This window comes from Chroicocephalus ridibundus, chromosome 1 (assembly GCF_963924245.1).
Source record: "Chroicocephalus ridibundus chromosome 1, bChrRid1.1, whole genome shotgun sequence".
NCBI classification, from domain to species: domain Eukaryota; kingdom Metazoa; phylum Chordata; class Aves; order Charadriiformes; family Laridae; genus Chroicocephalus; species Chroicocephalus ridibundus.
In genome coordinates this window covers 68,089,824-68,106,423 of record NC_086284.1, presented here as the reverse complement: position 1 = coordinate 68,106,423, position 16,600 = coordinate 68,089,824, and the positions used below count along the sequence as shown (strand labels likewise).

Genomic DNA, 16,600 nt, shown 5'->3' with positions numbered 1-16,600 from the left:
TCTTGCCACCAAACCACTGATTATGTCAATTTCTCTTTAGTTTAGATTCAGGTTTACAACATGGACATGAAATAAAACTCTTTTTGTCACATCATTAGTGTAAAAGGCTGTCCACGCTCAACCATTTACCTCATCAGTCATCAAAACCACTGCATTTTTAAAACTTTGTCAACTCCTTTTTTTTTAGGACGAGTCCAGAAGTGTACTGAAAAATGGGGATAGCTTACCTGAACAAGGAAAATGATGAGAAAATAGAAGTTAGCTATTCTTCTGAATTGCTCAAACAAATTTTTCGGTATAAAGTTCCAAAACGTGTACTGAAAACAAATGTACAGATTATCAGTGTTCGCAAGAGAACTATTATACAGATCTGTGTTCTAAAAATCAAATAAATCCATAATTCACAATTCAAAATTAAATTATAGAAGAAGCAGGAGTATTTTCGTTACTTTGTTTAATATTTGACTGAAATGGAATTTTAAATTGGCAATCATGTATTCTTGGAATCATATCAATTCCCTGAACTGTGATAATCTTGGTATGAGGGACTGACATAATTTTTGACTAGCAACAATGCTGGTTGTTCATTCAGAGATTTATTACAGAACAGTTTATTTAAAGCCATCAATGGACTTTAAAAACATCTTAGCCACTTCAAACAGCACTTTTAAACCACTTCCATTTTGTATGCATGGCTTGAGGAGGTAGGTGGCACTCTAGGAGTTAACTATGCAGTCACAGCAAAGTTGACCAAATAAAAGTTGTCGGTGCTTCTTCTGTTCCTTGGCTTGGACACAAACATGCTCCTCAAAATAAACTATAGCAGTGTATAAGAGTAAACGGCTACATATTTGGTGGTGCCCGGGGACAGGACAAGAGGTAATGGGCAAAAACTTGAGCATAAGAAGTTCCATCTCAACATGAGGAGGAACGTCTTTACTTTGAGGGTGTCAGAGCACTGGCACAGGCTGCCCAGAGAGGTGGTGGAGTCTGTGTCTCTGGAGACATTCAAAACCCGCCTGGACGCGTTCCTGTGCAACCTGCTCTGGGTGACCCTGCTCTGGCAGGGGGGTTGGACTAGATGATCTCCAGAGGTCCCTTCCAACCCTATGATTCTATGATTTCTCTACTGATCTTACAAATTATCTAAAGATTAATAAAATTACATAGGAAAGAGTATATAAAAGTGCAAACAAAAAATGCAAAAACTTCAAAGAAAAAAAAATCATATAAAAGTGAGAGAGAAAGGACCTTATGCCACCTAGCCCCTTCCCTGCAGCAGATTCAACCATACTCTCTTTACACAGCTCACTCTGTAGCTCTCTAAAAAATTGCAAGGACTGCTTATTGGAATGCATGTAAAAACATCAGCTAAAAATGTGTGAAAAGGTGAAAAAAATGGCTTGAGAAAACTAACACTGTATCATTTTTTTATCGAAATCATCATTTGACACATAATAAAATGACAACTCCAATGTAATTTTCATTTCAAAAAAGATGGGCTAAGAAGCTTCTCCTCATTTATTTGCTCTGCTACAAATATGCCTTGTCTCTTCTTGGCAGGTTACACTGATACTTGCTGATATGCAAATTATGCCATGAGTTAGACATCTTCTGCATTTGGCCCTGAAAGCAAAGGCACACAGAGATCTAAAAGAAAAATACTACTGCTACAACTACAGATGAAGAGGATCCTGAGGAAGCATGGCTTAGTTGTATATGAGACCCCTATTACGTAGAGCAACTTTTTTACCTGCTGGGGGTTAAAGCCTGGACATGCGTAAGACAAAAGAATGAGATGTTCTTGTACTATCATGTGCCAAAAATCAGTATCTACTCTAAATATGGCCTAAGCAAACACTTATCCTGCTTAATAGTTACCTCAATATTAAATCACCTCTGAGCAAGCCAAAACTCAGGCAGGCACACATGCAACAGCTGGAAAGTCAAGTGCTCTCGTCTTGCAATCAGAATACTTTTCATCAGACTGGAATGCTGCTTGCACTCCCTGCTACCCAGCTACTTAGCTTGGAATTTTGAAAGAGAACTGGTTAGACTGGATTATTTTTCCTCACACAACAGTCCTGATCATTCAAAACTGCTGTTGTGATATATGACGATACAGATTGTATTCTATGATAATAATTTTGTATTTTCATCATTAACTTTGTTTATCAGGCAAATTATCCCTGTTTTCTAATCTTACGCGCTTATTTTTATTAATCTCTGCCTGCTGAGAAGGAAAAATGAATAGAGGTTTCAGTGAAAAGCTTTTGCTTACATTTTTCTGTTTATCTTTTTTGATAGAACAAGTGTTTATTCCATGTTAAAGGGTTTTTTTGCCTGTTAACGTCTGATGATTTATACAAGCTCCCCAAATCACCATTCATAATATAAAAATGTAATCTCTTACGCAGTAACTTCTTGCTTAATCTCCTAGAGGGTTATTTGACTGAAAGTGTGGTGACAGCATGTTGTTGCCAGACTAACTAGATATTTTAAACATTTGGTTGAGGAAGTCAAGTAAATTAGTTAAAACAACAGCCTATATAAAGGTCGAATGTTCATCTTTACCCTTAGTATCTGATTCTCCTCGTATTCCAACCTCAGTTCACTGCTTTCCCTGTCAAGCAGTGGTCTTTCCCACAGCTCCACCTCTGGTCAGCAACTCTTCTTACCTGAACAAAAATGAGTAACCTGGGAGCAGATCACTTTCATGGTCTGAGAGGTGTCACTTAAAATGGATGCTTCTTTAACACAAAGAACTTCTTAAAACTTTATTTTCAAAAAACCAGACAGACTTTTAGCACTTTATTACACTGGGTTTCAGACATACAAAGTACATCTTTATTCTGCCCATTCTTCTTCAAAGTAGTAACAATTTTTGAAGGAGTTTAGGCATGAAATAAAGACCACTAAGATGTCTAGACAGACTTCCTCCTGCCCCAGCCATCAGTAGCTCAGAGCAGTATCTACAAATGGATGATTAATATTTAACCACCATAATCACTCCCAGGAGAAACAACAGAGTGGCAGCCACTCAACAAAATTTATCTCAGGACTGCATTCAAGGCAGTTTCTCTACTCTAGTTAGCTTGGAACAAAATAAAAGTCTTCAAAGAGAAGACATTAAAAATGAAGATATTAATTACATCAGATTACCATGCCCAGATAGAGAGTTAATACCACCTCTCTTCCTCAGATAATTTCTACTCATGCTCTTTGTAAACTCTGAAAAGCAGTTTGTGTACATTTAACTACCTTTTGTCACTGTACCTCACTTGAAGGAAAATAAGGTTATCCAAATAGTTATGCATTTGAAGCTTTTAAGTTGGGAGAGGCTTAACTGATCTTTTTCAATTGCTGCAAAAGACTTAGAGGCCAGAGCACGTACATACATTTTGCATACAGGAGATAATACATCAGACAGCAAGTAGTAGTTACGTATTCATCCAAGAGATGAACACGTTGTGCGAACAGATGCATCTGAAGCACTGCGCAAAGAACTGTAAAATCAGTCTGTCTCAAGTCAAAACAGCATAACTCAAGTATACCAGAATGCTCACGTTTCAGGCTTCTCTTTCCGTCCTAAGAGGCAGATATTTTCTTAAGTAAAAGGAGAGTTTCTTAAGTAATCACTTGACATCAAAAGCTGGAGCTATAAGAAAAAAGCACTCCATATTGCATTACTGAGTTCTGTCAACACCTCAGTTTCTTACAGTTTATTTGTTTTAAACAGTGACCTTGCTTCTAACCTGCTCTGATTTCATTCCTTGCCCTCAACCTTTTCCACTGTTTCTTTTAAATGCTTAAAATGCTATTCTGACAAAAATATCTACTATATTGCTATCTTGCTATGCTTATTCTCATCCCATGTGGAAAACAGAATCCATCTTGAGGATAATAAACTCAGGGAAGAACAGATAAAAGCTGAACAATAACCTTGTAGTCACTTCTTAAAAGTTTTTCCATGTTTTTCTTTTAACAGATCAAGACACACATACACACAAAACTTGAACAGTCCACAGTGATTTTAGTATTTTTAATATACAGATTTCTATAGTACCTATCAATTGCCAAGAGACAATATATTCTTAAAGCTGCCAGCTTAACTGGACTGTATGTATACGCACATAATATTATATATATAAAAATACCTTATTATACTATTAAAACAACCTAACTATTGCATATATTACACACATATAGTTATCCCTCAGATAACAGAATAGCTAAAAAAGGTCTGATCAAAAGTTTGACAATTTCTTTAAAATTCGTTTTATTTATAAATATTTTTTTAAACCACAATTTGCCGAACTCCAAAAGAGAGCTGCCAGAGAAAACCATAGTAAGGGGGTGAAAAAAGGAAATCAATAATTCACTCAAATCCTAAGAGCTGAGTTGAGAGTATGGCTTATCTATCTCAAGCAACTTGCTTATAACCACATAGGATGTTTGTAGCTGAACTGATCTGATCTATGTTCTTTGATGTATTAAATCAGTCTCCACTAACTTCTTCAAGCAAAAAGCTTCAGAATTCTTTGCTTATATATGACTCAATAAAATTGTAATAGTAATATCCATGAAATTTTGAAAAGCACTTTGCAACATTTAGGACAATTTGGAATTAATGTAGAAATACAGAATTAACTATGATTTGATGAAAATATTACCATGTACACCACCTGCACTCCATTGAGGACGAGACCCCTGTTTCTCCACACCACATGATGTAGGGTGGTTCACATGACAGGGATCACTGTAAACTCTGTTATGCATGGGGCTTTTGCACATGACTCAGAGCCACTTGTATGCTCAGAGTGCAAAAATGAAACTGATTTGGCAAAATTAGTTCAAATGGTGCCTACACATTTGAATGCATATGTATTTTGTCATAGGGTTTCTTAAAAATAATTGCAGGTAAAACAGAATTTCCACTACAAACAAAGCAACCTATCTTTTTATCAGCCCTTGTTCAGCAACCCTCAGTTTTATCAAATAGGGGCTATATCTACAGGAACTCCTCTGACAAAGACAACCCCCAGCATCTGGAAGATTATCTAATTACAATTAAAAAAAAAAATTACAGCAAGGATGACTGACTACAGACAAAAGTTGCAGAGAGCATTAGGAAAACAGAAGCAAGTCTGTACAAGAGTGAGCGAGTAATGTGAGGAGAATTATGCTTTTCCTCCCTGGTGTTGAGTTTGGACCTGCTTGCTTTCCTTCCACTTTTCTCTCACTCCATGCAGACTCCATACTGATATGAAATACTTAAAGGCTCCGTTAGGGGCAGTACCGGCAGAGAATAGAAGATCGCTAATAATCCTGGTCTAAGTCAGGAGAATGGTAAATGGCTTCTCCTGGGAGCACAAGAGAGGCTGCAGAGCACTTTTGTCCTGGAAATCCCACCCTGAGCAGGATCATCAAGAGCTAACAGTTCTTCCTTGTTCTCTCTAGGCACTGGCAGATGTCCACAGAAGGAAATTGTATTATCATGCCTGGAAGGAGAACTGCATGCTCATGCACTCTCATCCCATCGCAGGTATTGCTGTCCCTGAGCTGGCACCAGGCACACTCCAATTGATTCAGAAGCATTTGAGTTTGACTGCTGATCAGGCTCATTTACTCTTCTTCATTACTAACATCTCCTGTCCCTTTGACATGGATGGGCAGGCCTGACTATTTAACACTTGCAGTGTCAGATCTGACCTTCTGCTTCAGCCAGTATGGCTGTGAGTCAGTGGACTACCTGGGCAGAAGCTAGGAGCTCCATGTTTCGGCTGCTTTTAGAGCAGATCAATATGTACACACTAAAAGGCACACACAACATTCCCTGTATTGGTACCTGTCCCATATGCATTTGTGTCTACCCATCCTCTCTGCCCCCACACGGCACGCTACACAAACATTGATCAGCTTCACAAACACACGACCATGATGGTTCCCACTGTGGGCTCTGGATGCTTTTTGACTTTCAAATGTCATTGCTTAGAGCTGTGTTTGAACTCCTCTTCTTGAAACTGTTACAGTCCTAGAGAGGCCAGACAAATCCTTACAGTTATGAAGCATCACCTTGGAGAGGTGTGGGTTCCAAGTGGCTCATCTTGGTGGAGGCGTTTTAGTTCCTTAAGCTTCAGTATTAACATTACTTCGAAAGGTGGCAATGAAATGAGAAATCAGAACGCCTCAGTCTTTGTGTTTTTATAATGACACTAAGAGTGAGTGCTGCAGGGAAGAGGTACAGCACAAGGGCATGAACTTCTGCTGGAAGAAAGGAACATTTCAACAACATCCACTGAAACATGTCAAAATTACTTAGTTTTATTTAACGATTAGTCACTGCAATTGAGATGACTCACAATTAATCGGATTAGCACTGAAGGTAGCTAAGGTCTCCCTTGCAATTTATAGGATTCTCAACATGCAGCATTATTGTTTCAGGCCATTCTCATACAAATCAATGTTTGTATCAGTATTTGATGAGAAGTCAGAGTCATAGAATGTGTTGGGTTGGAAGGGACCTTTAAAGGTCATCTAGTCCAACCTCCCTGCAGTAAGCAGGGACATCTTCAGCTAGATCAGGTTGCTCAGAGCCTCATCAAGCCTGGCCTTGAATGTCTCTAGGGATGGGGCCTCCACCACCTCACTGGACAACCTGTTCCAGTGTCTCGCCACCCTCATTGTAAAGAACTTCTTCCTAATGTCTAATCTAAACCAACCCTGCTCTAGTTTAAAACCATTGCCCCTCCTCCTATCACTACATGACCTTGCAAACAGCCCCTCCCCAGCTTTCTTTTACCCTTCAATACCTTCAGGTACTGGAAGGCCACTATAAGGTCTCCCCGGAGCCTTCCCTTCTCCAGGCTGAACAACCCCACAAATGATACTATCTTCTGCTTGTTTCCTTGGGACTACCAGCTGATATTTTGCCGTGCTGCATCACTGTCGTATGATAAACTCAGTGATGGGCACACAACAGCTACTTTAAAGGCTAACACCCTGGGCAGCTGAAGTAGCTAAAAGTTAGATCATCATAAGGATCCACCTTACAAAGGTCACTACCCTCTAGAACGTAAGCAAACTGCATGCACAATCCAAAAGACATAAATTTTTGTCCCTTATTTTTTCAACGCAGCTTTTTTTGTAATGCATTGTTAAAATCATTAATTGAATTAACACATCAAATCAAAACAGCATTTTTGTCTGGCCAAGGTCTGTTTAGATATAATTTTTCATGACCAGGGATATGTCATTAAGCACACAGAGCATTAACCACATTTCATAGTGACACTGCAATATACAAGAAATATCCCTCTGTACTGGAATCAAATTACTATCTTGCTGACACCAGAAAACCTCTGGTAAAGCACACTAAAGTTTACCTTTGTAAGGAAATAATGTGAAGCTTAGACTTTCCTAGTTATTTCAAGCTGCCATCTTTTTTCAGGGCTTTATGACAGGACATTTGTTAGTATAGCAGAATACAGATATCTAATTGATAAGGTAGCCTCATGGTTTTAAACTACCTTTTTTAGAAACTCAGTTTGTCTTAAATTGGTAAAATCTGTACTTGGAAGATCAGAGTTCCTCATCCTTGAAGAGCAATCATATACTTTCTTATATAAGCATTAAAGACCTATAAAAGCATAGCTGAAAGTTACTGTCTGTCTTACTGATGAAAGATGAAGGAAATATCCTTCATGGTTGAGGTAACATTACACAGCGTGCTTGCATGCATGTGTCTTTATTTTACTCTTGACAATTATGGATTTTCCATCTTAATTTTATACATTCGATCATTTTTCAGGAAGCTTACATCCATGTTTCCTAAGCTATGGCAGGTGACCCTCCAGAGCATTCATAAGGCAGCAAGTGACAAGGACAAAGTGGAAGGTTAACAGCTAGCTAGCTTACGGAACCAGAAGGAATGCAAGTCCTTGCATAAAATGTATTTACTCTTCAATAATCCAAAAGGCAATACAAATTAATGCGTAGAGCAAAGGATTTCCCACTGTACTAGTGTGACTGTATTCCATCTGGACTATTTACTGCATTACCTTTTGAATATTCTATCTAATTAAAGATGCCTAGATAGTGTGCTGTTTGTTATTATACTGTCTTTGAACAAAGTACAGAAAGAATGTAGTAAAAACGGTAGTGAAGGAAGATAGTAAAATACAAAAATTTCACATAAGTGAGACACGGTTTAAAAAAAGCGTGGGTTTTATTACAGCTTTGCCATTATATATAATGGATGGCAAGTGTTCAGATAGATGAAGAGGAGCTATTCTTTTGAATTTATTATTTCTTAATTGGTTGAAGGTGCGTGCTCATGAAGATCAAAATCTAAGCACATTAAACATTTGTATGTTCTTGGGGTGTTAGCCATACAATAAGCTGTAAATGTTCAGTTTTCCATGCCATTGCAGTACAAACCTTTGGCTAAAGCAAGCCAGTCAGTCTAAACAGGTGGAGAGTACCAACAGCCCAACTGCTCACAGAAAGTTCCTGAAGCTTACAGAAAGATTTACTAGTTAGAGATAACTGGAAGGTTTCTAAAGGGCACGAATGCATCACAATACGAAGAGTTCAAGAATGATCCACTTGTACGTGGATAAAAAGAATATTATTTCTATGGGAATTTGTCAACATGAGCTTCTGAGGGGAATGGCACTGTTATTGTGGAGATGCTTCATTTGTTGAGCACTTCTATCGATCATGCCATTTTATAGTACTTTGAGGTATTGCTTTAGACTATAAAGGACGCAGTCTTTCCTTGGGAAGATTTTCTTTACTCCAGGGTTGCCCCAAATGAAAACTGCTTTCTTTATGATAGTAAACATTGGAGCAGTCATTCTATTCCTATTTATGGTGGAGGCAATTTGGCAATTAGTTTTTGTGGAAGAAACTTGAGATACCTTCATTTTACCTTTGCCAGTCATGGTAAAGGAGAAATATATAAGAAGTATAGGAAGAAAATCTTGAAGAAAATAAACAAAAGCACAAAGAATAACTTACTCTGATTTATGGAAATAAATAAAAGAAAATACTACTACCTTTGATGAGACTATTCGGTTATCTGGAAACCTCTGTGGAATGTACGCTTCCGTGCCTGGAGGTGGTTCACGATGCCCAACATAAATAGTCCGACTGTCCACCCAATTTTCTTCTCCAGCGCACTATGGGGAGAAAGAACAGCCATCATGTCAGTTCACTCAGTATTTCCGCAGTAAGATGAGCCACACACTGAATTAACTAATCATGTGTCTGATCATCAACACATATATAGGCATCACTGCATGACCCCACACACTTCTCTCTATAATCTCAAGAGCAGTAAAACAAATAAAACTAAGTAAATAGTCAAAACTTTGCCTAAACTACACCGCACTTTCCCTTAAGACAAAAAAAAAAAAAGAGGAATCCATGAAAATTACTATTCTGACTTTTTAGTTTTATAACTTAAAAAAGAAGAATGGCTTAAGATTTTCTCAGTCAAATTAGATATTCAGTAAGTGTTGTATGTAAGTTTAGTATGTGGTTGCTATTCATCTTACCACTGACAAAAATCAGTGCTAATTAAAACATTTATATATATGACAAGTACATCTCATTTTTAAGACCAGCCAGCCATAACTTGGTACTTCATTCGCAGCAAAGTGAAACTCTGTGTTCTCTGAAATACTAGTAATAACAATTTCCCCAAACACAAACAAGTTTAGGAACTCTTAAGATTGCCAGGAAAAGACCTCAGCTTATCAACTCAGATCCCTTGCTCTTCTATGAAACCTATGTCTGCAAGTAGAAAACAAGTAGGTGAGCCAAAGCAAAACATTCATGTATTTACATCATGAAACTCCACCACACCTACAGCTTGTCCAAATTTAGCACTTCTATGCTTTCAGTTAAAAAAAAAGTCCAAATCACTGTACAAAAGTATTTAAATAAAAACAAAATGACAGATTTTTTTATTATTATCATTTAGAAGTTAGTGCTTTTTCAGGGACTTGGATTACAAAATGCTCATCCCTTAGTCAACAGTCTTCTCAATTCCCATCTACCATATGAAAAATACTTCTCAGGTACATCATACATTCCTAATACTTTGTCCTACATAGCGAAGCCCAGGCACCAGCTCTTCTAACATAATCGTTAGGTCAAGTCTGGAGTAATTTAAATATTTAAATATGTAATCAATTTAAACTCAAAAATTCTGCTTTATGTTGTAATGATGCATTTACATATACTTCCATTAAGCATATTAAAGGGAAGCTTCTTTTCTGCATTTTCAACAGCTACATCTATTTAGTATATTAAACATGTCCTGAAAGCGCACCTGGGCACTGATGCTTGATTGTCTGTCTCTAAGGGTAAACTGTCAGCCTGTTACTTAGCAAACTAACACTAAATAAATACCAGGGGCGGTTTGGTAGTGAACACAACCAAAGCATCACTTCCCAAAGCAGCTGGATGTAGCTGTGCAGTTCCTGACAATAAGAGGGAGTTTAATCATATAGACATGGTATGTTCTTTTCTAGCTAGTCTTGCTGTCAATAGTTCTGGGCCCATTTACTTTACTAGTACAGCAATGGCTAATAAGTCTAAAATAAAATTTAGTTCTCAAAAATATGTGTACCCTAGCATTTCCTTCATTGGTTCATTTCATGTGATTATTCTACAGCCTTAAGTGCAACCCATAAGTGAAGAACAAACTTTCAACATACATTGTTGTTGAAATGTATGTATAAAATCTTGCAATACTCTGAAAATATGGATTGGTTAAGCTTATAGAACAATTATTTATGTGATGTGCATGACTTTCTTGGGGGTGGGTGGGAACATGAAAAAATATAGAAAGAAAACCTACTGGACTCAGACTATTAACTACAGAATAGCTGGGTAGTCATGAAGTAAAATGTAAAGCAAAGTAAGAGGCTTAAAAAAAAGCAATTTTTGCTGTCCCAAACATTTATACTAGAACTAGTTAAAAAGGATCCTAAATCATTACTAATTCTTGCACAATACAGAAAAATGAAGGTATTATGTTCAGAAGCTACCAAAGGCTAAAATTACAAAACTAGGCATAAAACTAAAAATAAAGGTAAAACCAAAGTTTTTCTTAGCCATTTTAATGTGGTATTCTATATTCAATAATTTGAAAGAACCACTTAATTATTATCATAGAATCATAGAAAGACAAGCTCCTTATAAAGGAAGTAAAAGTGACAGCCATTCATAAGACACACCAACAGCCAAATCACAGCTTATGCTAAGCTCCGTAACTATCCTGACTTAGCGGGAGTGCACATACAACATTTCTCACACGTCAGATCCCTCCAATATGGACCTGAAATTAGGACATGGGTTAGTTTAAAAATTACACTGATTTTCCAGGCAGACAACTTCCTCCCATATCATTGATTATACTTGTCACAACCCAAAAAGCAAACTGCCATTCAGCCCACTTCTGAAGAACAGGTAGGATTCTTTCAGCAAGCAAAATATTTTGGAAGGAAGTAAAGCAATGAAAATTCTTCCATATTCCACCTTCCTTCTATGCCAAGAACAAAATGTGGTATCTTTTACCATTTTATTGGAACACAATATATTTTTACCTTGTCAGTGCACTTGAATGTACAATGCAAAGAAATGATTTATTGAGACTTGTGCCAAGTAATACTCTTAGAAATGCAAGAGAGTGAGATATTCTCTAGTAGGTAAAATTGTACACTGTTTATTAATTTTTCCTTAGGAAGGACATTCCAGAAATAAAAGCAACACAAAGATTACTCCTGATACAGTTAAGTGTCTGAATTCAAAGACGATTGCATAAAGGGCTAATGGGAATTCAACACATGAATGTTAAAGAATATTTAAACATAAACATCAAGAAGAAATCCCTCGGCTACTCCTTCCCTCTAACACAGGCCCATTCTGACAATTTATCTCTTATATTTATTATGAGACAATCTAAGACAGCTTGACAAGGATATTATTAGTTAAAAAAAAGCATTTTTTTTAGATTTCACAGTATAAACTGATTTTTATCATGACTCAGTTAAAACAGTCCTCTGTGAAATTACTTATCAAGCTAGGAAGTACAAAAGTCAGAGCTCTAAACAGCATTCTCCTGTACTACTACCAGTTTTTAAAGGTCTGATGGCCCTGGAGTATTGTGTTAACACACTAAGTAAACCAACTTAATGTCACAACCTGGAATTTGTATCCCTAAATAAAGGCTCTATAAAATGTACTTTAAGTATGGATATAAAATCAAGATGATCTTATCTGTTACCTTAATTGGATCTGGTCTTATCATAAATTGATAAATTTGCCACAAAAATACAAAATCATATCTAACATTTTTAACTATCTGCTAGCACAGAACATTTTGTTTGTTTGTTTTCAATATGTTAATAGAGACTAGAAAATAAATGCGCCTGACCTAATTCAACAGCTTCAGAACCCCAAAACATTCACAGTCCAAATATAAAAATTTAGCAGGGAAGAGTAAGGTTATGCTTTTCCATGAAGTAAAAGCACAATGCAAAAAGTAGCATGCCTTATTCAGTACCACCACAAGGAAACTCACTCGCATGAAGCTTCTGCACGAGTTGCAGAAAAAGATGCTCTTAGAAAAATAGCAGTAGAAGTCAGGACACATGCCACAGAGAAATCAAAACACACCAATTGAACGTCTGGTAACACTAACCTACAAAGCCAAATACATTGATCCAGAAATCTTTTAATGTTCAGGTATTGCACATGAGAGATCATTAACAGAATGACATCAGGGTAACTGAAAAAAAGCAATCTGATGCTGCTGCCAGAACAAGGAACTATATTCACTTTTTTTTTTTAAGTTCTATTACTTAAGCCCATTAAGGATATGTCCAAGAAACCATAAATAAACCTTAGCATTATCTGCTTCTATTTATAGTATAAAGCTCAATGTACTGAGACCTAGTTTCATTGGCACATCAATGAAGAAGCATTACTTAGTTTTCAGTCTTTCAAGTAGGGTCAGCAATACAGAAAGCAAAGACCAGCAAAAGACTAAGTCATCTTTACGTAACACTAAATAGAGCCAGTTAACAGGATTATACTTTATAAGCTCAAATGTTCATGCAGCTTATTTTTCTGATTGAAAAAAAATCAAACTGAAACTAGCTTGAGATTCACCTTCATGCTACTGTGCTAATTTTTCTCTAAATTTAATTTAAATAAAAATATATTATCTAAAAAGACAAGGGGGTATTGTATTCAACAGGTGACAGCAAAAGGATGATAGGAAGATCCTAGCAGTAGGCTCCTGGAAAGGTAGCTGACCTTAAAAGCATCCAAGTCTTTCCAAGTATTTTTAGTAAAGAGATTTGACTTATGGTTTGGAACTCAATGGAAACAATGAATGACATTTCCTGAGTCTCCAACTGAGCTGGTAATTTGGGCATAATAACTAGCAACAATCTTCAGTTCCAAATTATATTCTCTCACCAAACAATGTAAACACAAACTCTACTAAAATAAGTTAATATATCATTAAGTACAGCTGAAAACTTGGATACAATCTGGCCAGGGCAGATTTTAAGTACGCTTTGTTGAACGATATTCTCTTCTACTTTTTTGTTAAATGCTTTCTCAGAAAGAGTCATAAACGGACAGTATACTCTAACCACAGATTGACAGCAATGAATTCTCAGCATCAGCTATAGCCTTATTCATCCAGGCTGTAACTCAAGTTCTTTCACGCTGAAATACTTCACACATGTAGAGGCAGGCTGTGGCAACAGCCTGGTGTTTCAAGAAAACACTACTATTTGATCTCAATAAACCAATTATCACCATTGTTAAAAATGCACACCAAACACACAGCTGCTCAATCACTTTGGAGTTTTAGGATAACAGATGCTGAGAAGCTATTATCACTCAAAATCTGCATGAAGAACTAATGGTGCATAGTGTGGAAGAAAAGCTTTTGCATGTAGAATATTTTGCTCATATTTAATTGGATACATTACAACAGCTCTGCACTAAAAAAATGCTCTCAGTTTCTAATTTTTCATTCAGTGGAAAGAAACAACCTCAATATCTCAGGAAGCTGTAATTCACCAAAGTGAAAAAAGGAACTAATTTTCCTTTCTAATATCTTAAGAAAACTGTCTCCTTTATTTGTCATACACTTTTTACCAAACCATGAGATCATATAATCTCATCTCTGTCTTCATTTGTCAAATGTACTGAGTACCTCCTCTTCTATACTTACTCAGCATCATTCTGCAGGTAAATGTGCTGCCTTCCCCCTGTGCAAACCCTGGCGCAGTGTGCAAATTTTTACCCAGCCTTTCCAAATACAATCAAATCCCAGTCTCCTTTCAAAGGCAGATCTGACCTATGAATCATAAAAGGCAGAATCTCTCTAAAGAAATAAAAAAATGAATAATCTACATTCCTGTCATAATCTACATTTCCTGCCAGTAAAAGACATTAAGAATTGAAATAGCCCACGTTGCAAAAAAAAACCGCATGAATTTACATTTATTTCTTTGTGGAGATAAAGGGTGAAATTCTTATCCACTCACTTAGGCAAACTCACTAAGACCTCTACAAAGCACTTAAGATTTACGTTTTGTTCACAGCATTATATCAGCCCTCCATATGAATGAACCAAGTTCAGAATGAAATATAACTTTAAAAGCTATTAAGATTGTTTTTAGAATTTTCACATGAATATAGAATGGCACAGACAAAATAACTCCAACATATCATTATCAGATAAATTCTTTATCAAGTTTTATAATCTGAAAAAGGATTACCTCAATATTAGGCACTGTAAACAGGAAGTAAATTATTTCATGCACCTATAAGCCATATGGATATACACCATTAAACCACTAACTTAATGGAATAGCAAAATGCAGTACTTCAGAAGCAAACATATAAAAAAATATAAAAAACCAGAAGAACTCTCTCCAATAAACTCCTAATTAACCCATTTCCTATGGGAGATGCCACTGTCATGGGATCTGTCGCCTTATACTGTTGCTACAGAATATTTACTACCGTATTTCTTTACTGCAAATGCATTTTAAATCCTTGCATGGTGATTTTCATCAGAAATAACATTTGAAATTAAAACTCTCAATACAATTGCCTAATAAATCACACAATGTTGGACATAAGTATATACAGAGGGAGAAAAAAGAGAACATAATAAACATCTTTTGACTTCAAATAGGTTATTTTATTTACGAATCTCAGGTATGGGATGTGATTAGAAGCAAACCTGGGTATACATTAACTACAGAAAACAGTGCTAGGTCCACAAGTAAATTTCCTGACCAAGCCATACCCATACCATTTGGTGGATCCTGGTTTTCTGATCTTTCTTGCCATCTCCTGCAAGGGTCTTGTGCACATGGGCAAAAGGGGAAGCAGCTTCATAGCAATAGGCTGCATAAAGTTTTGTGAAATTGTTGGAAATTGTGAAAGAGTTGGAAAGAGGAAATGCAGAAATATGATGATGATGATGGAATCATGTAACGTTCTGTAATTCACGGTGCGTTCTGATGCACTAGCAAATATTCTGTAAAATAACAAACATTTCTGCATGTGTACTTAATATAAATTTATCTCAGCCTTCCAGTTCATGCCTTCTTGAGCACTGCACTTCAAATAAAAGGTTTCTGAAGCTATCCTAATACAGCTATATTCCAACCATGTCACATCAGTTTGCACAGGGACATTCCAATATAGCACTTTGTGGGCAGTCCAATTCTCCTCACTGATTTCCAGTTTAGAACATCACCTTTAACTGAATTTCACACACTCAAGTGGTTGAATCATTTGACTTTTTGGATGACAAGGCCAGTGATTTGTGTTCCTCCTAAAAAGAGTTACAGTAATTCTTTGTTTCAAATACATAAAACCTAACCTAATTTATTCAAACAAGACTAAGGTCTTTCATAAATGGTCAATTTAAACTCCAAATATTGCTGACATACTGGCTCATTAGGTATACCTATTTGTGATGCTTGCAATTTCTCTTCAAGAGAGAGAATCTCGTTTAGTCTCCCTGTTTATTTTCATGAAAAGTAGCAATAAAAATGATACAGATAAAAGTCTCCTATTCTTCTCACAGATGCAATCTTCAACCAATTCCAAGGAATCACTGGGATGATGGTAAAAAGGTGGATCTGTGAAATAGGTAAATTACTGGACAGCTAGAAAAACGTTTTTGCTTCATTTTTTTTCCCTTCCTCCCACTGTACTGGTTCTGACACATTTTGCTCCTTGCTGCCAGCGGGACAGGGAGACAGTGTGCCTCCTTGCATGTCTCCCCAGCCCCAGTCAAGAAGAACTGCTACACGGAAATCCTTTCAAGTGTCTCACTTGCAATTAGAAAGGCAAATGAGAAAAACTATACTGCAAATAGAAGTGATAACAGAAGCTAGAAGGGAAAGTGTCACATTAAGACACATGATATTTGACATCCTTAGCACTTAAATCAATTATAAATCAAGTTTATATCTCAAGTTTATATCTCAGTATCTCCAGACCAACAGTGAAAATTAGGGTTTGTGGAGAAAATTTACAGCTT

At 36.6% G+C, this 16,600-nt stretch overlaps 1 protein-coding gene across 5 annotated transcripts in view; it reads right to left on the bottom strand.

Moving 5' to 3' along the window:
• The window catches only part of ATP11A (ATPase phospholipid transporting 11A), a 123,814-nt gene that overhangs the window by 54,927 nt on the left and 52,287 nt on the right, over positions 1–16,600 (bottom strand). For all 5 annotated transcript variants that reach the window (XM_063337900.1, XM_063337908.1, XM_063337926.1 and 2 more), the window contains exons 2-3: positions 9,060–9,182; positions 228–317 (exon numbers count right to left, since the gene is read on the bottom strand). In XM_063337900.1, coding sequence (XP_063193970.1) covers positions 228–317; positions 9,060–9,182 — 213 coding nt within the window. The remainder of the gene's footprint in view (positions 1–227; positions 318–9,059; positions 9,183–16,600) is intronic.